At 32.4% G+C, this 24,591-nt stretch overlaps 3 protein-coding genes across 7 annotated transcripts; 1 reads left to right on the top strand and 2 right to left on the bottom strand.

Moving 5' to 3' along the window:
• Positions 1-62: 62 nt before the first annotated feature.
• Positions 63-2,574, bottom strand: LOC109798170 (putative membrane-associated kinase regulator 3). Its single transcript, XM_020358416.3, has one exon. It carries the CDS (start codon positions 2,486-2,488, stop codon positions 1,430-1,432), a length of 1,059 nt encoding a protein of 352 aa, XP_020214005.1. The 5' UTR covers positions 2,489-2,574; the 3' UTR covers positions 63-1,429.
• A 7,957-nt stretch (positions 2,575-10,531) lies between these two features.
• Positions 10,532-19,819, bottom strand: LOC109795889 (phosphatidate phosphatase PAH1). 5 transcript variants are annotated; one of them, XM_020355448.3, is made up of 12 exons: positions 19,697-19,819; positions 19,455-19,588; positions 17,582-19,298; positions 16,895-17,484; positions 16,725-16,798; positions 15,367-15,451; positions 14,344-14,430; positions 12,216-12,288; positions 11,493-11,536; positions 11,273-11,401; positions 11,092-11,190; positions 10,532-11,006 (listed from the first exon to the last, which is right to left on the bottom strand). In XM_020355448.3, the coding sequence occupies exons 3-12, from the start codon at positions 19,092-19,094 to the stop codon at positions 10,953-10,955; spliced, it is 2,748 nt and encodes a 915-aa protein (XP_020211037.1). In that variant the 5' UTR covers positions 19,095-19,298; positions 19,455-19,588; positions 19,697-19,819; the 3' UTR covers positions 10,532-10,952. The 5 variants fall into 5 exon arrangements, 4 of the variants coding, with proteins under 4 accessions (XP_020211037.1, XP_020211038.1, XP_020211036.1 ...); XM_020355449.3 differs by lacking the exon at positions 19,697-19,819 and having other exon boundaries at positions 17,582-19,308; positions 19,455-19,663; XM_020355447.3 differs by lacking the exon at positions 19,697-19,819 and having other exon boundaries at positions 19,455-19,663.
• An 813-nt stretch (positions 19,820-20,632) lies between these two features.
• LOC109797665 (protein CANDIDATE G-PROTEIN COUPLED RECEPTOR 7) lies at positions 20,633-22,624 on the top strand. The gene has a single exon (XM_020357774.3). The coding sequence runs from the start codon at positions 20,899-20,901 to the stop codon at positions 22,210-22,212; it is 1,314 nt and encodes a 437-aa protein (XP_020213363.1). The 5' UTR covers positions 20,633-20,898; the 3' UTR covers positions 22,213-22,624.
• Positions 22,625-24,591: the final 1,967 nt, after the last annotated feature.

Below are 24,591 nucleotides of genomic sequence, written 5' to 3'. Positions count from 1 at the left end.
TTCTTTGTGTTTTGTTATATGTGTTTGTCTAATCGGTACTACACTACAACATTCACGTATAGGTGCAACTTCGAGTTCTCCGCGCATGTGATTCAGTTTCATGTTTGCGTAGTTTAATGCTTAGTCAAAACCAAAAGAAACGAAGAACGGAAGAAGTGCACGCGAAAAAGGTTTAATTGTCTGCAGAATAATTGTACGCTACGTTTTTTCTCTTTAGTATTTTTAATGTGACATCTGCATAATACATGCCCCGCAATGGCAAGTTGTGGGTGTGTGTGGTGGGGGCTTTACCCTTTACAGAATGAAATTGTGAATAGTTTTTCATTTCTTCTAAAATTGAAGGAAAACCCATCCTGTGATCATAATTTGTCAGTTACTTACTATTACACTTTGGTAATTGCATCAAGGATATACAATTGCACCAATTTATAGCTGTACTCTGCAGTCAACTATGGTGCTTGGTTGGGGATTCGTTGCTAGTAATCATGATTATTTTCAAAAAGGGTTAAGTCGGCGAAGAAAAGGTCACAGGCACCAAATGTACCATGATTTTCACATCTCACAGATGAGACTACTCTTTGCCACTTTTTAGGCTTTTTCTTCATCTAAAAAGGTGAATGGCTGTTAGTAACCTTTTTTGGGTCACTGTTAGGTTATTCTAAATGACTTTCAACTTTCCCCCCCTTCTTTTGACACAAGAAAGGATCAGGAACAAAAATATGGCATCCAACATTTTTATGCACTACCACATCCTATCAGTTATCTCTGTTGAACTCTGAAAGAATAATTGCAGAGAAAGCCTGAAGCAGTCATTGAGAATCTAGTTCTGCCTTCTGGGGAAAAGAGTCAGATTCCAAACCATTAGACTTGGCAGTTGCCATAAAATTTTACTTTTTACACTGAACCAAACTTAGAAAATTAATTGTGAAGAAATTATCTGCCTTTGTGTACAGTTAACTAGTTAATTTATCATATACAATGTTCGGAAGGGAAGCCTTATTATCAAGTCAAATTGTGAGATTCGGAAATGTCACAAATCACAATGTTAATTGCTATTTGTTAAACAATCAAATCCACAAATCTCGTGGAGTTTGCACAGGAGGGTTCAATTAACATGTGTGTGGACCAATTTCAAATTTAAAAAGACAACAACAACAACAGTGTCCTATCATGGCGCTTTGTCATAGAGAAATCTCATGACGACTTATCATAAGTATTCATTATTTAAAAAAATTAAAAGTCACTTTCTCTCGAGTGAATTACATTACATTCCCCTGGATTAATTATAACAATGGTCACTTACTGCTAAAAATATTCAATTCCACTCGGTATGCAACATGTGCAAGAATTGACAGAGACTTTCAACAATTAATCCTGCAAAACCAAGCTGTTAACTCAGCATCAAATCCCCTCAACATAAAATTGCATCTCAAATAAGAGACTCATTCTTTTCAGTCACCACTCTCTCACTCCCCATTATTATTCCCTTATTTCCACAAACCTTGTTTGAATTTGAACTACCCTCTTGCTGGGACTTTTTACAATAAGCAATGGCACTCTCAATTGAATTCTCCAGCTCAGCACTGATACTCTTGTTGAACAAATGCAACTCATAAGACCCAACTGAGCTAAGTGAAAAAGATGAAGACAAAGAAGACGACCCAGAAGAAGAAGTGGACAAAGATGAAGCCTTTGAAGCATAATGTCGTTGAATCACCCCAGAGAAAGACCTTCTGCTAAAGCTAACGGACCCATTTTCAAAGACGTCACTGCTCTTCACCGCACAGGATCTCTGCCTCCGGTGCTGCTTGTCACCAAAAGACTCATTTTTTATTTTCTTTTTGGTTTTGTTTTGGTTTTGGTTTTGGTTTTTGGTAGCATCATCATCATCCTTCGTGTACTTGTCATGGCACTCCTTGCATTTGGGTTTCTTCACCGCCACCACTTTGCTTGCATCGCTGGAGCAACCAGATTTGGTGAACAAGGATTTTAAGTAAGCCTTGGAAGCCTTGAGCTTCTCTCCTAGCCAGAACTGCTTGGTCTGTTTGAGATTCTTGGACCATTGTTGTTTCTTCGAAGCATGTTTGTCACTAACCAAGCCTTCTATTTCAGAGGACCAATCAGGTGGGAGCGATTCGCAGGTACTAACCCTGCGTGATTCCGAGGGTGAGGTGGCATTTGCTGAAAGCATCGTGTGGCGGAATCTACTGTCTTCCAATGATGACTGTGATCTTGCATAGCCAAAAGTTGAATCAGTGTTTTGGAGAAGCTTTTCAACCATTTGGAGGCGTGGAGGGAGGTGGAGAGGAAGGAGTTTTCCTTTGTAGAAGAGTTCATCTGCTGGTGAGGTTGTGGTGGACTCTTTCTTGTTTTGGAACTCGAATTCTCTGTTGATGGAACAAGAGAAGATGTTGATGTTGGGGGAAGATCTTGGTTCTATGGCAATGTACTCTCCCTCAACATGAACCTCTTTTGTGGTTGTCGCCATTTCATGTGACTCTCTCTGGTTTCTCTATTTGTGTCTGATGCCTATGGGAAATTGAGCTTTCTAAAGGAAAGAAAGAGGGCAGCCTATTGTTTTTCTGGAGATCCAATATGGTGCCAAAGTTTCTTATATATAAGAAACTCTTTTTTTTTTCATTAATTTATTTATTTATAAAATAATAAAGTAAATTTGTAAGAGTGGGTTTGGATTAACTCTATAAATTGAGTTTGTGAAACTAATTTTCTTTTTTCTTTCATTTTATTTAGAGATTTAATTTGAAAAGAAAGTTTTGTCATTTATACCGATTTTATCTGACTTGAATAAGATTGTTTTTGTATGATTTGCGGTTCTTCTTCTTCCTTTCCCTTAACACTTTCATTTTCTCCTCATTTTTTATTCTCTTATTTCAAATTCTCAGGTTCTTTATGGTGGTGTTATTGTTGAAAGTGTTGAGTAGAGGCGTGAGGTGCTAGTTGGAAGCACGGACCTTCTTTAAAAAAAACTATGATGTGTGTGAGAGAGGATGAATTCTTTTACTCTAAAACTATGTCTCGATAGACTTATCTCACTCAATAACTCATATTTAATATCAAAATTGAATGATCTAAATGTTAAATTAAAAATTCTTAATATATAAATTAAGTTTGTAAATTCTTAAAAAAATTAAAAATCATATAATATTTTGATATATAAATTTAAATTAATGTATAAAATATTTTTATACTTATTTGTCAATTTGAATTAATGAAATAAAATATTAAATATTTTATAATTTTTTAAAAAACTTATAAACTTAATTTATGTAATAAAAATCTTTAATTTAAAATTAATTTTTTAAAATTTAATGTAAAACATGAATTATTAAGTAAAATAATTTAATATTCAAGTTTTAAATTTAGAATTAAAATCAACTATACATTCAAGAATGACATATTTTAATTTTTGAACATACAATGTCATAACTTAATTAGTTTTAACATATTTATCCACTATCTTTTCTCTTCTACCATTTGAATCACACAAGCTATGGAGTGAGAACATGAGAGGAGTAAATTTTGGTTTTACAAGTACGTGAATGATCAATATTGTTTTACTTAGTTATAATTTTAACCGTTCATTTAAATTATATGGTCAAGATTAACTGTACTTATACTCTCTCTTTCTTAAATCACATTTACGTCTTTTTGTCTCGTAAACGTCTAAAAGAAATATTTTGTTTTAAATGCATTTATTATAAATATTGATTTCTTTTGTTAGCAGATATTGTCTTTCCAATTTTTTTATTTCTCGTCTATCTGTATATTTATTATCCCATTTATTTTAATGATAAAATTAATATTCTACATCTAAAATTTATTATTCTCTCTATAAAAGAATTTACCTATTATAATAGTAAGTTTTAGTAAATTTACTCTATATTCTACATCATATTTTAACGATCTAATTGTTAAATTAAAAAAATTTAATATATAAATCAAATTTATAAATTTTTTAAAAAATTGATAATTATTTGATATTTCGTTTCATTAATTTTAATTGGTGAATAATCATAAAAATATTTTATACGTCACTTTAAATCTATAAAATGAAATATCATATAAATTTTTATAAAAAAAATTATAAATTTGATTTATGTATTAAAATTTTTTAATTCAATAATTGAATTTTTGAAATTTGATATAAAACATATATTATTGAATGAAATATCATATATATATATATATATATATATATATATTAATTCACTTATTTCGTTCAATCATTTATATTTTATAACAAATTTCAGTAGTTTAACTGTTAAATTTTAAAAAAAAATTAATATAAAGATCAAATTCACAAATTTTTTAAAAATTTAAAAATCGATCATATCACATTTCATTACACATTTTATATATATATATATATATAGAAACAAGTGTCTTGGTGAAATTAGATTTTCAATAATTTTCTTAGAATGCAATTTAATCAATCTAACAATTACATTTGATATTCTTATTAATTAGATCAAATATACAAATTTTGATATAATTCAAAATGTATTTAGTAATTTATCACATCATTTTATGTTAATGTATAATATAATATTCAAAATATATGTAAATATCTATTATTAAATAATATATTTAAAATTTTTAAATCAAGTAAAATTTGATATATATATATATATATACATATATATATATATATATAATCATACATATAATATCATTATTTTGACATTTGATGTGAACGGATTCTACTCATAATTATATCGTACAATTTGATAAGAATATTTTTAGTTGGTTTTCAAATTTATATTAAAATTTAATATTTTTGTCAATAATTAAAATAAATCTTATATAATAATTAAAAATACTCTTATATTATAATATAAAATTTATTATAATTTACCTGTTCAAAAATGTTTTTTATTACAAAATTAATTATAATACTTTATATTTAAAAGAATTTATTTATTGTAAATAAGTTATAAAATAAACATATATAATGTCCATTACTTAAATTAAGATACTAGTTGATATCAATTTTAGTATTTATTTTAGTTTCGTAAGCGTCTAAAAGAAATATTTTTTTAAGTGTAGTTATTATAAATAGTGATTTCCTTTGCCAGTAGTTATTGCCTTCCAATATTTTTATTTCTCTTTAATTTGCGTGTTTATTACCCCATTTATTCTAATGTTAAATTAACTTCCTGCCGTATTGACGTAAAATTTATGATTGATATTAATTGTAGTATATACTTTAATAATATTTAATAGCTTGAAATTAATTATATTAAATGGGATGACATTAGTTTGTGGACATTCCCTCGCAAAATTCATCGCTATGTTATATTACAAAACCCTCCATCATAGCATATGCATGTGTTATACAATCCTTCTCAATTGAAAAACAAACATGTCCTAATTTATAACTTCTTAACTTCGCTCCTCTTTTATCATTTGAATTTCATAACTTATGCGGTGAGAATGTGAGAGAATTAAATTTTGCTTATACAATTATACATGATTGATTAATATTTTACTTAATTTTATTTTTTATCATTCATTTTAATATATGGTTAAGATTAACTATACTTATACTCTAAGGATTTATTATGTTCGCTATACTTAACAGAATCACTACTAGCAGTAAAAATTATATTATTAAAATGTACAAAATTTAAGGAAGAAAACATAACATACATATATATAGTATAAATATATAAGTAAAACAATCAAACTAATATAATTAGGATAGTAACAAATGCTAGCCTTTTATCAATTCCTCCCAACTTTCTCACATAGTTTACATTAATGGTTTTATAAAATAATACTTATATATGTTTGTTAACTACATTCACATATTTATGTTGTTGACTCTTATTATAACAAAAAGAGTGTTTGACAACATTTGAAAAATATTACCAAATTGTGTATAAATGTTGTTAATTTATTTTTACAATATATTATCAAATGTTGTATATAATTTATGTTGCTAAAGTCTTTTACTAAATTTTTTTATATAATTAGACAATATTTTTGTAATATTTTAATAATGTTAAATTTTAATTAACTTTATAAAATTAATATTGATTAGTTTTAATATAGATGTTATCATTTATACTTTATGACTATTAACCTCCTACAAGTTCTTTAAGGTAGAAAACATCCTTAATTAGTTACCGAATCTATATCAAATATCAAAGTTCATTTATCTTAAATATCACTATATGATTATATGTATATTATTTATGTGTCATTTCGTTTAAACTTTAATTTTAGAAATAATTAGAAAAGATAATATTGAGATAAAAAAAAATTACTCTACCTATAATAATATTTTTTAGAAAAAATATTGTAAAATAACTTATTTACTCAATCTATAATAATATTTTAATAAGTGTAAGTAATTAAATATTACTTAAGAAGTAAAATATTGTAGTGTCGAATAGAAAAACTTATATTAGTGTCAATTTAATGTCTATGTTAAGGTCAACAATATTAGATGTATAACTTATTTTAAGAGCATGTTTGGATACATGATAGAAGTATTTTTGGAAAAAAATTTACCAAAAAAACAACTTTTTTTTTTATATAAAAAATTTCAATAAAACTTTTAAACTTGTATAAAACAGGCTGTAAGATTCTAATGTTGTTTCGAATCAAATAGTGACTAGATATGAATCTTCTTACACAGTTACACATTGAGCAGGCACTGGTTTATCAATATTTTGTGCAAATTAATTAAGTTCAACTCAAACTGCATTTGAGATATTCAATCCCGACAACATATATCGTCCGTAATTAATGGGTGACATAAATGACACAATCATGTGTTCCGTTCATACATACTATCCTTATTTTATTGTCTTCTTCCATTTGAAATTGATATGCGTTAAGTGCAGGTTGAGAGTCTCCCACTCAGGACGATGCTGACACTAATCTTGTTTTTTATTTAGTTTCAATGGAAGTAACACACTCATGTTCGTACCATGAAAATGAAAGTAACAATGATTCACATACTAAGTCGAAGCTAGTACAGAGAAGTAGGTAAATGATACATCTACTTGGGAGGTCTCAATAGAATGAATCTACATCTTCTCTCTACGCATCCTTATCTTCTCGGGTGATGCCATGCACTAGTAAGTAATAGTGTGATGCATATGTAAAAGAAAAAAGAAAAAAGAAAAAGTTACAAAAGAGGTAGTTATAGTTATTTTGACAGGGTAAATGACGTGATTATTTTGTTGGTACACCGACATGCTTCTCTGCCACATCTGGGAAAGGGCATAATTTTTCTTTCAACGAAGACATGTCTCAAGCCATTTATAGCGTGTTTGAGTTGGAGTCTGGACGTGAAAAATCACATTTCATCAAAAGTAAATAATATTAGTTTCTCCGTAAATGAATACATGAACGTGGAGAGAAGATAAAATTACGTTTGAAAATGAAAATCAAACACGCACTTAGTTCATTTGGAATGGCGTGTCTAAAAATCAGAAACCCAAACGAGGCATCTCTCATGGAGGAAGCTTGTTTTGTCTACTTTTCCATTTCTTTCCCTTTGTGCCTACTCTACAACGGACCAATATTCTATATCATGCACCCTTAATTATATGAAGGCTCCTATTGCTATCCTCTCTCCATCTCTATAAGAGAAATAAGGCTGCGTTTGGTTTCCAAAATATTTTGTTTTTATTTTTTATTTTTAGAAAACAATTTTCATTTTCAAAATTTAAAGTATAGAAAACGTGGTTGGTTTAATTATTTTTAATAAAAATACATAAAATATTTATAACAAAATTTATAAACAAATTTTGAATAATAAATTTATAATATGTATCTATTTTTTTTGTATTATTTATATATAATAAATAAATATATATTTTATCTTTACAAATAATATATATATATATAATTGATACTACTTATCTTAAAATATAGCAACCAAAATCATACTAAATATTAATCATATTTAATAAGTAATATTTAATTAAAATAATTAAAATTTTATACAATAATTATATCTAATAAATCTTATAATATTAATATTAATATATTAATATACAATACATATGTAAGCACCAAACAAAACTTCTTTACACACAAAAAATATAAGATAAACCAATTGAATTATGTGTATAAAAAAAATTAAGTCCATTAAATTATATGTGAGACTGCAAGCTTAGATGAGGATTGGCGAGATCATAAAAAAAATCAATAATTACTATCACATGCCACCACATTTTTAAAAGTGAAAAAATAGTGAAAATGACATTTTTTTCATTTTAATTTTGAGTTTCTTTTAAAAATATTTTCAAAGAAAACATTTTTTAAAATAAAAAAAAATACATTTTCATATTTATCTTCTATTTTATTTAAAAATAAAAATAGAAAATAATGAAACCAAACATTCCCTAAAATTTCAAATAGAATAATGTTATATTTTCTATTATAAAATATCAAATGAAAACATAACTGTATTTAATGTCTTAGAAATATAAATCACTTGATATTAACCATATAAAGAAAATAGGAAATTAACATGAGAAGAACAAAGATTTTCGGACACCTACACTATAATTAACACCTAAAAAGATGAATAAAATAAAATATAATATAAGGGTGATAGATAATAGAGTAAATTACATATGATAAATAAAAAGTTGCATCAACACTTTCTAAAGCTTCGTAAAATTATACATTTTTTTTTTTTGTTTTCTTAATATTTATAACAACATCCTTTATAAGCAAGAAAGTGTATTGCATAATATTTTTCTAACGATTAAAAAGATTAGTATAGTGATTGGAAAAACACAGCGCATAGAATAAACAATTTAACGAGATATAATGTGATATATGAATTTATAGGATTGTTTATATTTTATATTAATACCATAGTTAAAATAAAATAAAAAAGTAAAAGAGGTTATGGGGAATCATGTCATGGTGATGCCCATTTTATTTGACCAAGTCAAATGTAAGTGTTCTCTTTTATAGCGTTTTTCTTCTTCTTTGGGTCTTTGGAAATTCTAACCAGAGGTTTGACCTGATGCAGTTGGTATATGATCACTCGTTAGTCGTTAGCGTTGCTTTCGAGATTGAATGGAAATTCAAAGAATGAAAGCAATTGCTTTGCTACCAAATTCCTATTCTCATGTAGATTCCCTATCCAACTTGAGTCTTGAGTTCCGAGAGATTACAAATTACAATACATCGTTTTTTTAAGGTAAAATAAAGTTTGGGTTCTTTCTTGTTTTTAACTTCCTTAACCCAAAAGTAACATTTTTGTGTCGGATAAAATCTTTTTTGTGTGTACTGTTCATAAAACATTTTAAACTTACTATTATACTACTTCAAGTAAGCATAATCAACTCTCTCAACTATACTTTTAGACAAAATTAATTTTTCAAAATTTATCAAAAACTAAGTTTGCTAACTCCAATTCAAAGACACACTATATTATTTTGAAATATTTTTTTATATCCTTAGTTGGCCATAGTTTTCCTTTAAACTAAAGTTTAGAGTAAAATAATTATTTTTAGATTTTGTTTTATAGCAGAAGGATGTTGAAACTATTTTCACTTTTTTTTTTGGATATAAATAATCTTTAAAAAATGTGAAAGTGAAAAAGTAAAGGTGTATTTATTTTTATTTAAATTAAAGTATTTCATAAACTTACTTTAAACAAAAAGTGAATGCACACTACTTTGTCACTTAAACAGAAAGTAGAGACCACGGCTACTTTACATATTTTCAATTTTTCATACTTTAGCATAGTTAAATTTAACATTTCTAATTAACCATGCAAATTAAAATCAAATAGTAAACCCCTATATATAAATTGTTGAGATCAAATTAACAAACACTTGTTCACTTCTAAGTTCTAAGTATTGTCCCTCTAAGCTCAATGGATAATCGTGACTTGTAAGAGATGTTATGGGTCCATTAACAGGAATGGTTGTACCCGTACTCAACTAAAGTACCAGCATTCTCTGTTGAAAGAACATAGCCAAAAGAAGGGGAGGAATTGTAGTACTACCCATGTTGGAATTCGTTATACAAGTATTATGCACGTTTAAATTTTCGTTTAAAATGTTTCAAAAATCCTTTGGTATGCATTATACTGATGAAGTTCTTTATAACATCCATTGGATCCTTGAGAAAGAATAAGGTTCACCCTCTTACTGTTGGGATAACAGTACCTCACCGTACCTTGTACGAGATTTTACTCGTGTGTGGCCAAGTGCAACGAATCGAAGTGAATATAGATACTTCGTTTATTGCTAAAAAGACATCCATACGTTGGTGAGGACAGGTTGTTATTGAATCAATAGTGTCAGCATTTTTCAACTAATAATAGAAATAGTTGTTTATTTATATATATTTCATTGACCATAAATTACAAGAGACAGGTATCCAGCAAATTTACATTAGAAAAAATTGGCTGGACCCATCATAAGTCTTGATGCATTATCAAATGCAATCAAAGTTTTAATCATATCTAACTTGTCTGAACATTTCAGTGATTTTGAAATCATTGATATAAAACTCGTAATTAAAATTACATAAAAAGAAAAATCAACAACGATTTTGATTAACTTCTGCTTTTTGACTACGTGAGTAATAATTGTACAAATGTTGGGCTGGACAAACTAACATTATTTGGTCAGTAAAGAATTGGTATAATGCATGTAAACCAAAAGTTATACAATGTGGTTGATTGATTAATGGGTTATAATTAATCAAGATTCAATGAAGATTAAAAAGAAGGAAAGAAAAAGTGTGATCAGCACATTGAATAACGTTCTAGGAGAACTTGTATTATATGCCACCATCGAATTCCCGTGTAGTAGGACACTTTCCAATCATGTCACAGTTTTGTGCCAAGTAGAAAGGACATGTAGCATATCGATTAACATCTTGGATGGTCCCATACCAACGGATCCTTGTCAAAAAAGGAACTAAATACCTTGAGCATTGAACTAATCAACATCCGGAAAAGGCATTCTCCAATAATTCCATGAGTTGAAGTCCTCCTGCCATAATAAATTTCAAATCAAATCTTGTTAGTTGTAAAGTTCAGAAGGAGTAAACCTACACGTTTTGGAGATTCTTCATCACCTGCTCGACCAAAGAAGTAGGAGGGAACATGTCATCGACGAGTGTGTGTAATGATGTGTAAGATTTTGCATCAATACGATGACTTATTGCCACCTCACCCTGTTAGTTTTCAAGGCATTTTGTTAGTACCCTGTGAGGACTAAAGAAAATACTGTCAGAAATATCGATCCAGGATGCACACCTTGGGATTAATAATAAATATTTTTCCCTTTGGAATTCCTATCTTCCTGTAACTAAGTTCATCCGTGTCTCTGTTGCCAAACCCCGCGTAAAAGGGATTATAATCAGAAGGGAAAAGTCTTTTGATATCCTGCGAAACATTATTTTCATAACATGTGTTATGTCAGTATGAAAATTGCTTTTTGATGCTACTTCCAAGTTGCATGTGTTTTCGTAATTACCTCTAGACAAGCAATCTTGAACTCGTGAGGAGCTCTTCTTATTACTTCCATCAGTTAAGGGTCCAAACATAATATATCAAGTTAGATATGCATGCATATTTAACAAAATAGGACGGGTCATCATAAACACACAAGTGATACTTGATTTTAGTATTCTTTATAAAGCTTAGTAACATCTATCAACGCAGCTCAGGATCGTAGATAATTCACCGCCGTGACATTACAAAAAAATTAAAAATGAATATGAAAGTTTTCAATATTTTTTGCAAGTGATAAACCTAAGAAAGTTTGTTAAAGTTTTGAATAATATCATATTTCATAAATCAATACATAAGCCCAAGCCAAAGATACAAGCACAGCCACTTAAGTCAGTCAGTCAGAACAGAACACTTGATGATGAAACGGCTAAAAATCAAGAAGTCTATTAGCCTTACAGTAGTCAAAAATAGTTTATTTTGCTGAAACCCATGCATTTGTATCATTTATACGTCCCATAATCATAACAGATACCATGTTTTATCTACCATAATTTTTACTGTCCAGCTCATTTTGGTGGTGTTGACAACAATATTCAAGTCTTCATAAAGATAGAATATCAAACACAAGAATGTTTGTATCAGCAGAAACAGAAGTCATTATCACAGAGCTCACAATTGGCTACATAAACTAAAATTGCAATATCAATTCAATCCCGATTACTCTTACATTAAAAACGTGCCTCACCTTCTCGGTAAAGAGAGGGAAATAATCCGTTAGGTGAAATAACAACAGGTCCATGCGGTAAGGTCTTTCCATCCTGCAAATATTTGAACTTTTAGTATCACTTAAGGCAGTATGTTTACAATGCTAACTGAGCTGTCAAATGCAAGGATACAATAAAAGCTCAAAGAAAAATAATTAAAGAATTAACAAAATGACAACATTAGGATACAATTGAAAGGCATGAGATTTGAACCCACGTTGGAAGTATAGGATTTTGGTGAGATTTATGAAGCTTTGGATTCTCCAGCTTGAATGGCTTACTTTCATGGTGTGGTACTCTCATAGTTATTACTTATTATTGATAAGTGTTTAATTAGTTTGATTAAATACTCACTTGAGACACTTATCTAGCACAAATTGTGTACATATTGAAATTATTTTGATCTATATATGCTTAGAATCAAAGAGTTACTTTTGATTAATGTTAGTACAGGGAATAGGAAGCCTTTGATCCAATTTGGTGCTTATTTTGTAGGTTTTGAAACCTGGAGAAGAATGGCTCAGCCATTCTAAAGCGCTCAGCGGAATCAGGCCAGAGAGCTTCCCAAACTGAAGGCGCTCAGCCACTTCAAAGCGCCCAGCGGATTGGCCCCTGGAAGAGAAGGAGTGCTCTCTGCCTCCAAGGCGCTCAGCCACTCCCATCCGCTCAGCGGATTTGACCAGGAAAAAGGGGTGTTTTCTGCCTCTAAAGCGCTCAGCGGATATGAGGCGCTCAGCCCTTTTGAATGCTTAGCAGTGAAGGATCTCCAAGGCGCTCAGCGGATCCAAGGGGCTCAACCCTTTGGGTTACTTCATGGTGAAGGAGTCTTCAAACCGCTCAGCCGTTTCAAGGCGCTGAGCGGATTCGTCTCTCCCCTGTTCACTCTGTTTTAATTTTATCACATATATAAGGGCAGAAGAGAGAGAAAGAGGCATCATCTTGAGCTGTACGAGGAGAAAACAGAGGGAAGAAACAGAACACTTTTGGAGCTCGTGGGGACGCGATTCTTCGAAGGATTTCTTTCTTCTTCCACCTTTCATCTTTTTATTGAGTGATTTCTTGTATTATGGAGAGCTAAGCTCTAGGGTTGGGATTGATGTAATCGTCAAACTCCTTTGTATTCCTCTTTGATTCATATATATATATCATCTATTACTCTATGTCAGTGATTTGTTTCTGTTTTTAATGCTTTGATAAACTGATCACTTATCTCTGATTTTGAGTTTAGAATTTGGTTGGGAAACGTTTTCTAACTCTAGACTTGGAACAAATCACCTATTAGTTTTGAGAGCCAGGGATGGTCTTGAAATTAATAGTTGCAACAAGTTCTGATTCTTAATGCGAGATATTGAACTGAATGAAGTGAGGAATCATTCATTGAGTTAAATATCTCAGAATTTCTTATGCCAAGGGATTGGGTTTGAATGAAAATAGAGAACTCAATGGCAATGAGTAATGGAATCTTTAGAAAGAATCAATAGGAATGCATAAGAGGGAGATTGATGAAGTCAAATCCCAACTGTTTCTCATATCTGTTTTTCCACAAATTAAATTATCTTTTGGTTACTTAAGTTAATCAGTCATTCATATCAAAATTGAATATGTGTAATTATCCAAATTTTACATTCATAAGCATCATTAGTATAATAGAAATCATAGCCTATTACACAAATCCCTGAGGTTCGACAACCTTTAAATTATACTACAGAGACTTGGGTGCGCTTGCCTATAAAAAAATCCAACAATTATCAATTGGTATCAGAGTGTTTCACCATGTCTCTCAGCTATAAATGATTGATGATTTCCATATTAAAAGTATGGAACGACTAGCTTTTTTGGTGTGGTTTTCCCAAGATTCTATAGACTTGATTGAGCATCACATAGGCAAGCAAGCACCTAACAGTAGGAGGTGATAAAAGCCATGAACCTTCACAAGACTAGACGTATGATTAAAGTTGATTACCCACACCCCTACGCACAGCTTTATGTTAAACTTTTAAAAAAGAAAATCTCATAGATGGGTCCCTGGTTACAACAACTTTAAACAGCATAATTCTACTATTTAAAATAAACTGTTATTGATTACAGAAGGTATGGCTATTTCAATACCTGTATCAGGTTAAGCAGAAAATTCCTGGTTAGATAAGCTTGGACAATAGCACGAGCACTCAAAAACAGTAGCTGGTACCCATTTTCCTAACATAAAATTAGGATCTTGTAGTATAAGACACTAATCTTCTTGACAAAAATTCAAAGAAGTAATAGGCAATCATGATAACATTAATCATTTAAGCACAGTATGTTTGCTTTTACATTATAGTTGTACAGATAGAAAAGGCTCTGCACATAACCAACATAAGTATCTGCATCTATAATATATTCCAAAGAAATAAAAGCTTAGCAGAAAACTCGTAATGAAATATAAAACAATAATGTTGATTAAGTGAGAAAACAACAAAATGAAACCGCACAAAAATGTAAATGTTGTATAGTCATGAAAGAGGCATATGCACATTGCCTATAAGTTTCTATTAATGGAAGAAAAAGAGCCCTATCTCACTAGCCTTTGTTATAACTGTAATTACCCATGCGGAAAACCAGATTTGACAAGGCTTCAGGCTCACTTGCTAAGCAAGCTCAAGCCCAAGCTCGCGGAAACTTCAGTTCTTAGAGAACTTGTTTATGTGTGCATATACAATTATATATTTGCATAAAAAAGTGTTTGCGAAAACCACTCCAAATGCAACAAGCACTCTTACTCTACAGCTCATCTCATCCTTAAAATAGAACACCTATTAAGCAAATAGAAGTTACTTAGTAACTGAATTATATTTTCTTTTTCTCGAGTCAAAACTCAAAAATCTCGATACAAATTCAAAACCTTAATTTGAGAATCACATAAAACAGAAGACAGTTGATGTGAGGAGGAAGTAACATAAGCAATTAAACATACTGAAATGGAAGCAACAACGAAACAGAAATTGATTACATAACCATTACACAAGATGCGACTTAAAGAAAGACCCTCACCTCAGAATATCTGTTGCAATTACCTCATTAAATATTGACATTAACGATCCTACTCTGTCAATTAACACAAACTTAGACGTGATATAAAAGAAATATACATACTTCAATAGCTGAGAAAAGCCTTGCCACTCCAGATTGTGTCCAATCTTTGCCAACTAAAGGCATGAACTGCCCCAAAACATCAGATCTGAAAGGGAGAAAATAGTAAAATACAAAGATGTTGATAGTGATTGTGAAACCAATTCTACCTTCTACTTTTGCTGCATTTTTTTTTTTTTTGCTTGTTTTAGTTTAATTTACATTAAGATACATTGGTATAGACATACCACTATAACAGCATGTGCATTCATGTAGATCATTTATTTTTTCTTATCCAATCACTACATTAATGTAAACACGTAATAATAATAATAATAATAATAGTAATAATAATAATAATAATAACTCAGTAGTTAGTTAATCATATTGGAAAAAGTAAAAGATAAAAAGAACATACATGACAATTCTTTTCAAGATTTAGAAAAAGGATCACCAAGAAAATGTTATGTTAATGTTATATTCATTATATGCACATAAGCTAATGAAAGATATTTTAGGTTCATCCAACCCTGACAACTTGAATAGAAGTTGTTAATGTATCATAAGACTACTCAAAGTCTAACCCTATACCATAAACCATAAAACAGAACCTTTATTCCCTTTCATACATTCCTTCATGTAGTAAAAGATTCAGGAGTATCAACAATTACCAAAATTTACATGATAAATCCATACTTAGATTTCATAAAATATAATGTCCAATTAGCGGGTGGCAAATGAATTCATTTATCCATCATCCATCCGATCCGTCCACAAGTAGATCCATCCAATCAATCCATTAGAATAAAAATAAATAATAGATCGAATCCAATCCATCCATTTAATTTTATAGATGGTTAATGATCCATCCACTACTTTTTTTCACAATTTATTGGATTACAATATGAGATGTTTAATGGATTGAGATTTTAAAAGAATATTTTAACATAAAAAAAAGTATTTTGTTAATTTTAAAAGACTTTATAAGAATATAATAACTTATAAAGAAAAGTGAAAGAAATAAAATATTTTAAAAAATAAAAATTATTTAAGTTTAAATATTACTTTTATGGATGGATTGGATATCCATCCATGAAAAATTATTAATGGATGGATTGGATGAATTTTTTGTTTTAAATGGATTAGATGGATTGGATTTTTTTGTGAACTTTTAATGGATCTAAATGGATTAATGAATTATTTTTATCCAATCCATTATGATCCGCCTACAAAATTATCCGATCCATCCATTTGTCACCCCTATGTCCAATAAAGAGGGAAAGTAGGGAACAGAGATATTGTAACAAATAACAGTGGTTTAGTTGTATCTATGTCAAGTTAAAAGAACATTAAATAAGCTAAGAAGTATTATCTCATCTTACTTGGTAATAGTTCCATCCACATCTGAAATTACAATTTTTGCATTCCACTTCCATAAGTATATATGAGCATCAACCTGTTAAGTAATTAAAATTTCACCCTAAAATAAGCAAAGCCCAACCATTGTATATATAGAGTGATATGGAACTCGGATTTTCAATCAATGCCTAACCTGTTGTGTTCCAAGAACCCTGGAGGAGAAACTGAAGGTTACTAAATTTTGACCATCTTTGAGATTTAAGGACGCTATCATCTCATTAGAGGGTACATTTGTCCTCACAAATTGCTTGCGAGGAGAGTCACGCCTAGCAGATGTTGGAGATGGCTCGACAACAGAAGTTTGCCAGTCAGACTCGGAATCTAAAAATATGTCCTCACTTGATACATCACTATTAGCGTGCTCAAGTGTCTTGACTTTTCGAAAAGGAATAGGCCAAAGTCTCCATCTGCGTCTAGATGAAGCTAGTCCAGGATTGTCAACTGTGGCCTTTACTGCATCGTCCTGTCCCACGGGAATTGTATCTTTGGGATCAACAGGCAAGTCTAAACCAAATACAGTCATTCCAAGAACAAGAGGAGCAGCCTTTTCCCACAGCAGATAACTCTCTCTGATCTTCAGAACAAGATTTTCATTCTTAATTATTGATGGTGCTGAACTTCTAAAATCCTCCACAGATATTCGATGTGCTTCAAAAACCTCAGCAGCAGCAACCAAACCCATACCCACCTTAAGTTCATGACCACAAAGTGAGGCCTCGAATTCTGCAAATTTTAAGAAAAGTAAATAAACAATTTTTAGTGCCAAATAATAATTGCATAGTATAAGCCAAACTAATTTGAAACAGTTGTTAGTACTTACTCAAATCAGAACGACTTTGGGCCTCCTCATTGGAAATTTCTATTTGAGGTTCAGTTAGTTCACATTTCTTACAAGCATCTTCAAGTGCATGGGTTTGTTGACTATCATTTACCTTATCATTTGATACTGACTCTGCAACATGTTCATCATTACATTCAATATCCTTAGTGCCAGAATCAGTGTCAACCTCCCCTGATGCATCTTTATCAACCTCTTGAAGTTCTACTTCTAATTCTAAAGAATTATGATCAACCAAGGAAGTAGGCCCACTAAGAGGAGATAACTCGTCATTGTTTCTACATTGTTTGATGTTTTCTTGTTCATTTTCATTAATAATTGAACAATTTTCATTCGATACCTCTGCTGAATTTTGAGACTCTAATGTGTAACCTACATCTTGTAAATCAGCATTTCCAGCCTGCTGAGCAAACTCGTGTAATTCCAAACAACTTTTGAAAACACTCTCTCTCTTCATACAAGATAGAACCTCATCTGAATCAGTTTGCAAATGACGATCTTCTTGATTTTTAATCAGCAAGGTTTCTTCTGTGGGACTAAAATTTTCCTCTTCCTCCCTTTGAGCTTCCAACAGGAGAGCAGTAGTATCATCAGTGTCACCAACCTCAGTGTCATAGCTACTAGCTGGAACATCAACTCTCGAAGCATCCCGCTGACTAACATAATCAACAGCCCAAGCATTTTCATCGGAAATAAATTCCCTATTGCCCTCATAGAAGCCAGTCCCTTCACCTGGGCCTAGGTGAAATTGAGGAGTTTTTAATTTCAAATTTTCCTCATTCTTCTCTTCTGATTCTAGGATAGGGGCTGTCAATACATGACCATCAACACTCACCAAGACCACCTCTGGCTGGGAACCCTGTGAATCCACCAAATTCTCCACATCTAGATTCTCATATCGACTAGATTCATATTCTGTAACCTCAAGTGAACCTTCAAAAGAGGATTGATCATCTTGGAATTCAAAAAATTTCCTATCAACATCAGATTCTTCCCTTTGAAGTGGCGGCAAAACCGAGGAGCGGCCTTCGCCAGTAAACTGAAGCACCCCTGAATCGGATATGCTATGGTCAAGTCGATAATCAAGTGTAGCATCCATACCAAGATAAATTTTACTATTTTTATCAATTTCAACACTACCGCCTTCTTTACTAAATTCAGAGTTATCAGCAGCTTCAGGAGCACCATTTGACTTTATTCCTTTATTGTCGCCATCATCATCCACCTCTTTTACAAAATAAGCCTCCCCTGAATTGTCAAGATACATGTGGAAGTTTGCTTCAACCCCGTTGACTTTTATCCGAACAATCTTTTCAGCACCTTTGAGAACACCTTGAAACTTACCAAACCGAACATACCATGGCGTGCACCGGAACGTGCCATCTTGCTGCCGAACAACAATGACATCAACAGCCCCACCAAAGGGGTGAAAAGGGGTAGCAACTGAATAGACACCTTGGGTTATCAAGCTTCCAACTTTGCCCACCACATTCATTCTTATCAGTAGTAGCCAATTACCAAAGCTCTATAATTTTGGGAGGCCCAAAAAACAGACCTCAAAGTTTCTTAAGTCTGATCCTGCTTTCAATCACATGTCCCAAAAACATAGCCTTAAATTACTCTCCAACCCACCTAACCCAATATTATCTCAATTTCTTGGTTTCTTTCCTGTGATTACGAATTCTTGTTCAACAAAACACTGCATGGCACTCCAATAAAACAAATTTAACAAATTTGGATGATCACGACATTAAGGTGATGAAATTAGAGCAACTCATTTATGAATTTACAAAAAAGTTAATGTTTGCAAATAAACAAACTAATCCAAGAAAAAAGAAGAGGCGGCGAGACTTACAAGTTGAGAAGACCCATTTGAGAGCTCAAAAAACTGAGGGCGATTGCGGTTGTTGTAGCAATAAGGTTTCTTGAGATTCTTGCACAGCTATAGATGCTGTTCAGTTTTTTTCTTGGGGGTTTCCAAAGTTTAGACTTTTATTTTTATTTGGTTTGGTTCGAAATGGATAAAGAGAGAAAATTAGGTGTTCGAAGTTAGAACAGTGTCAAACAACATTAAATAAATAGGTATGACCAACATACCAGATTACGGACCGCGTAAGGGCTGTTCAGCCATTTCATACTAGTTGCCGTTGGGAATGATGGTGTTCTTCACCAAAACTTTATTTTTACCACATTCTCAATATATTAGGAAAGTATAAGTTTGTGTAAAATAAAAATTTATGAAAACTAAAAGTTTCTACATATATAATTGGTTTTAATAAAATTGAGCTTGAAATCTCAAGTAAGATTCCAAATTCATTTTTTTTAAAATATTTTTTTTTGCGGTATGTTTATTATTAACAAAGTCTATACATATTTAGTGTAGTATGTGTTACTATAAAAAAAATTAAAAAAATTAAAAAAAATAATAATAAAAAAAAAGTTTCTGCCTATATATGATTTCAACCTATAAATTTTGTATGAGTTTTATACCGTATGGTGGCTGACTAGACCGAATACCCGAGTTCGTGGTCGACTAGGCCGAATACCCGAGTCCGTGGACGACCAGGTCGAATACCCGAGCCCACCGACTACTCACAATCTAAACGGAACGTGTTGGTGTGCTCGGCCAAGTCACGGATTTACGCCAGGATAATTATGGAGAGGTTAATTTATGTAATGCACCGGATTAGCCCCCTAATTTCCCGGGGCTCAGTCCTTAATCGAGCCCAATAAGAATCACTATAAATAGGACCTCAGCGAGGTACGTAACTAACTTTCAATTACCGCAATTATTACGCCGAGCACTTACTTGAACGTTGGAGTGTCTTTGCAGGCACATCCCCCTCACATCGAACTACCCGGATAGGAACGAGAAGACCGAGACCCAGGATCAGACCCGCTACAACAAGGATAAGTGAAGTGTGTATCATAACACATGAACAAGTTTCTTTAATAAAAAAAAATGTGGCTCAAATAATTTAACAGAATTTATCAAGAAGTGTAATTAATATTTGTCATTTCCGTCTTCATTTGGCAGATGGCACAGACACGACAATTCAAGAAGATCAACAATTTTGCATGTGATGTGATATTAGTAGTTTAAATGGGCCAGAGGCATTGACGGAGGAGATTGTTGGGCTTATATGGAGAGAGTTGCAGGCCCGTGGAGTGCGTGTGTGTAGGTGGTGTTTGATGCAGATTCAGATCTACGATATGAGATTGATAAATGAAAAGTGATAAGTGATGAGAAAAAGAACATGGAGATTTGAGATCAGATCCATTGAGTAGAGTTTGTTCCGATGGCGGCGACCATAGCTCTCCTGGCCCTGGTCCTGGTGCTCATCGTGTCCCCCTCGGCGGCGGAGATAAAGTCCCTGAGCATAAAGTCGGACAAGCGGGCCATGATCCTGTTGGAGAAATTCGGGTTCACGCACAAGGGGCACGTGTCGATCGCCGTGTCGTGGGTGTCGGTGGGAGTGCTGTCCTCCGGCGTGCAGGCGGAGTCCTCGCGGCTGGGGTTCTTCCTCCTGAACGAGGAATCGCTCCTCCAAGTCCTGATGGAGATCCAGCAGAACCCCTCCTTCTGCGTTCTGGACTCCCACTACATCTTCCTCCTCTTCACCTTCCGCGAACTCTCCCCTCCCCCATTGGCCTCCTTCAACCGCTCCTACCCGGTCACCTCCCCCAACGAATACAGCCTCTTCTTCGCCAACTGCGCACCGGAAACGTCGGTCTCCATGGTCGTCCACACCGAGGCCTACAATCTCCACGCCGACAACTCCCGCGACTTCCTCTCCGCCGGCCAGACCCACCTCCCCTCTCTCTTCTCCCTCTTCTCCGTCGCCTACCTCGCCTTCTTCGCCTTCTGGCTCTACATTTGCTACACCAACAACCGCTCCGTCCACCGCATCCACTTCCTCATGGCTCTCCTCCTCCTCATGAAGGCCCTCAACCTTATCTGCGCCGCCGAGGATAAGCACTACGTCAAAGTCACCGGCCTCCCCCACGGCTGGGACGTTCTCTTCTACATCTTTCAGTTCATCCGCGTCGTTTTGCTCTTCACCGTCATCGTTTTGATCGGGACTGGATGGTCTTTTCTCAAACCCTTCCTCCAAGACCGGGAGAAGAAGGTCTTGATGATCGTCATTCCCCTTCAGGTTCTCGCCAACTTGGCCTCCGTCGTCATCGGCGAGACCGGCCCTTTCATCAAAGATTGGGTTACTTGGAATCAGGTTTTCTTGCTTGTCGATATCATCTGTTGTTGTGCCATCATTTTCCCCATTGTCTGGTCCATTAGGTCCTTGAGAGAGACCTCCAAAACCGACGGCAAAGCTTCTAGGAACCTCGCAAAATTGACGCTTTTCCGCCAGTTTTATATCGTTGTTATTGGGTATCTCTATTTCACCAGGATCGTGGTCTTTGCGTTGAGGACCATTGCTGCTTATAAGTACCAGTGGGTGAGTAATGCTGCCGAGGAGACTGCCAGTCTTGCTTTTTATGTTGTCATGTTCTATATGTTTAGACCTGTGGAGAAGAATGAGTACTTTGTGCTTGACGAGGAGGAGGAGGAGGCTGCGGAAATCGCTCTCAAGGATGAGGAGTTTGAGCTTTGAACATTTTTCTCCACAACCCTTTAAACCTTCACTGTCCACAAGGGAATACTATACTGCCTCTATGTTTAGCTGCTTCTTTTTTTGGAACAATTCTGCGGGATAGCAAAAGGTTTTCTGCTTTTCTTTTCCTCGTTTCGAGATGTATGTCACTTGAGAAGTTGTACTACTGAGATGAGATGAGATGAGATTTGATGTTCTTTTCTTGATCATGCTGCGCACAGGTGCTGTACATTTCTCAATTCATTCATTACTTTCTTTCTTTACCTAAACATTCCATAGCTGTATAATGTTGTTGCATTCCTTCACGTTTAGCATCTGTGTGCAATTATATATATCATGTTATGTTAATACTCAATTCAATGTGCATGTGCTGCACTTTCTTTCTAAAGAAATCAAGGAGTTGCTGTCGTAATTCGTTCGCACTGTTTTTTTTTTTTTTTTCCATGTAGTTTTGATGTACAAGGTCGTGAATCTTGATCTTTTCAAATAATGTAATCTGGCTGCTTCTTTAGTTGGTGACTTGGGTGCATTGTTGTCTAGTGCAAGTGTAGATCTTAGTTAGCAAACAAGTGAAACTACTAATGGGCGAGTTGGGTCCTAGCACCTGAGTATTTACTTGTTTAATACGTCTGTGTGTGTGTGTTCTGCTATTTTGTTATGATTGGTTGTGTTTTCTGTAAGACCTACTAAAAATGCTGATCTTATTTTTAGCACTTGATAGTTGAAATATAATTTGGGACGGCAGGCTATAATTTGAAAGAAGATGTAATTCTCCCAGTCGTTATTGCAAAAGAACTTTTCCCATGTAAAGACGTGGGTTAACTGTTCTTTATTTTGTTGTGAAAATTGGTCTATTTTTAAGAGATTCAATTTTGTCTTTTTTAAGTTTCAAATTTGAGTTAGCATTATTCTTCTAAAACAATGACCAGTTTTAATTTTCGGACATGATTTTAACCCTCTTTTCCCTTAGTCAAACATGAAATTTTTTTCCTATAGTCAAACATGAAATTTATATCATTCACTTATACAAAATTTATGAAATTGAATAAATGTTTGGACAAAAAGAACTATAAACTTCCTGACAATTGTGTGCAAAATAGTCTGGTAAGTAACTTCAAAAATCTATTTTTCTTTTTTTATTGCTTGTGGGGACTCATTTTTCATGACATTTTTACAATGTTTATAGTCATGGTTGGTTTAAACATTAATTGAGTTTCATAATTTTTATGTAAATAATTTAATGAGACAAATTTTAAGTATTGAATCAGTTAAAAAATATTTAAAATTGTCACAAAATAAAAACGATCACTACTTAAAGACAATTCTTACTTAAATTTGAAAATTGAAAGACCAAAAATGAATCTTTAAAAAATACAAAGAACTATAAAAAAAAAAAAAATTCACAAAAGGAAAAATTATCAAAAATATTTTTGCTCTGGAGTAGAGTGGCTTTATTATGTGAATTCCTAACTTTACTATGGAGAATAATCGCTCAGATTAATGTAGTTTTCACTTGGGGGGAATCTGATAAGAGGATAAATTTTTACAAACTTTTGTTGTTCGGTTTAATATTTAGGGGGGAGAGGGTTTAAATTATTTCAAGTGTAATATTTAAAATATTTTTAAATTTAAAATTATAAAAAAAATACAAAGATAATTAAAAAAAAATTCTTTTATCCTTGTAGATCAAATAGGAAAAAAGTTATTTATCCGTTATTATATTAAAATCCATTCCCTTCTCTTCTTCCTATCAAATAAAATTTTAGCTCTTTTATTTTTTTTCTTACTCCATCGAAATTCTTATCCTTTTATTATTATTATTTTTTATTTAATTGCACTTTAGTTCCTCAAATATGATAATTATGCAATTTTGATCCCTTTATCAATATATTATGTGAAAATAAGATTAAAAAGAGAATTGAACCTTGCACTCTTACCTCCAACAAATTAAAAACATTTCATCATTGAACTAATGAATTTCTTTAATATACAAATGAAAGTTATTATATATATATATATATATATATATATATATATATATATATATATAATGCAAACAATAATTCAAAATTGAGAAATCAAGATATTACATCATCATACCTAGCGAACTCAAATTATATTTAAATATTGTTTTTACCAAACAGACCTTTAAGGTGATGTTAGGCCCGTCATTTTCTTCCATAATATTATCGACAGATCATTCTTTTTCAAGTAGTGAATCAATTGTGTCCGATGGGTTGGTCTTTCATTATTTCAACATTTCCTCCTTCAATGCACAGTTGAAAAATATGTAAAGTGTATGTAGTTAATAATTTAGTTTATTTTAACTATCGACCATAATTTTGTCAGCTCATAAGTCCCCGGTGTAAGCTTTTCGTA

This window comes from Cajanus cajan, chromosome 6, assembly GCF_000230855.2.
Source record: "Cajanus cajan strain Asha chromosome 6, NIPB_CcT2T_4, whole genome shotgun sequence".
In the NCBI taxonomy this organism is placed as follows: Eukaryota; Viridiplantae; Streptophyta; class Magnoliopsida; order Fabales; family Fabaceae; genus Cajanus; species Cajanus cajan.
Note: the sequence above shows the minus strand (reverse complement) of the source record. Positions and strands in the feature narration are given on the sequence as shown.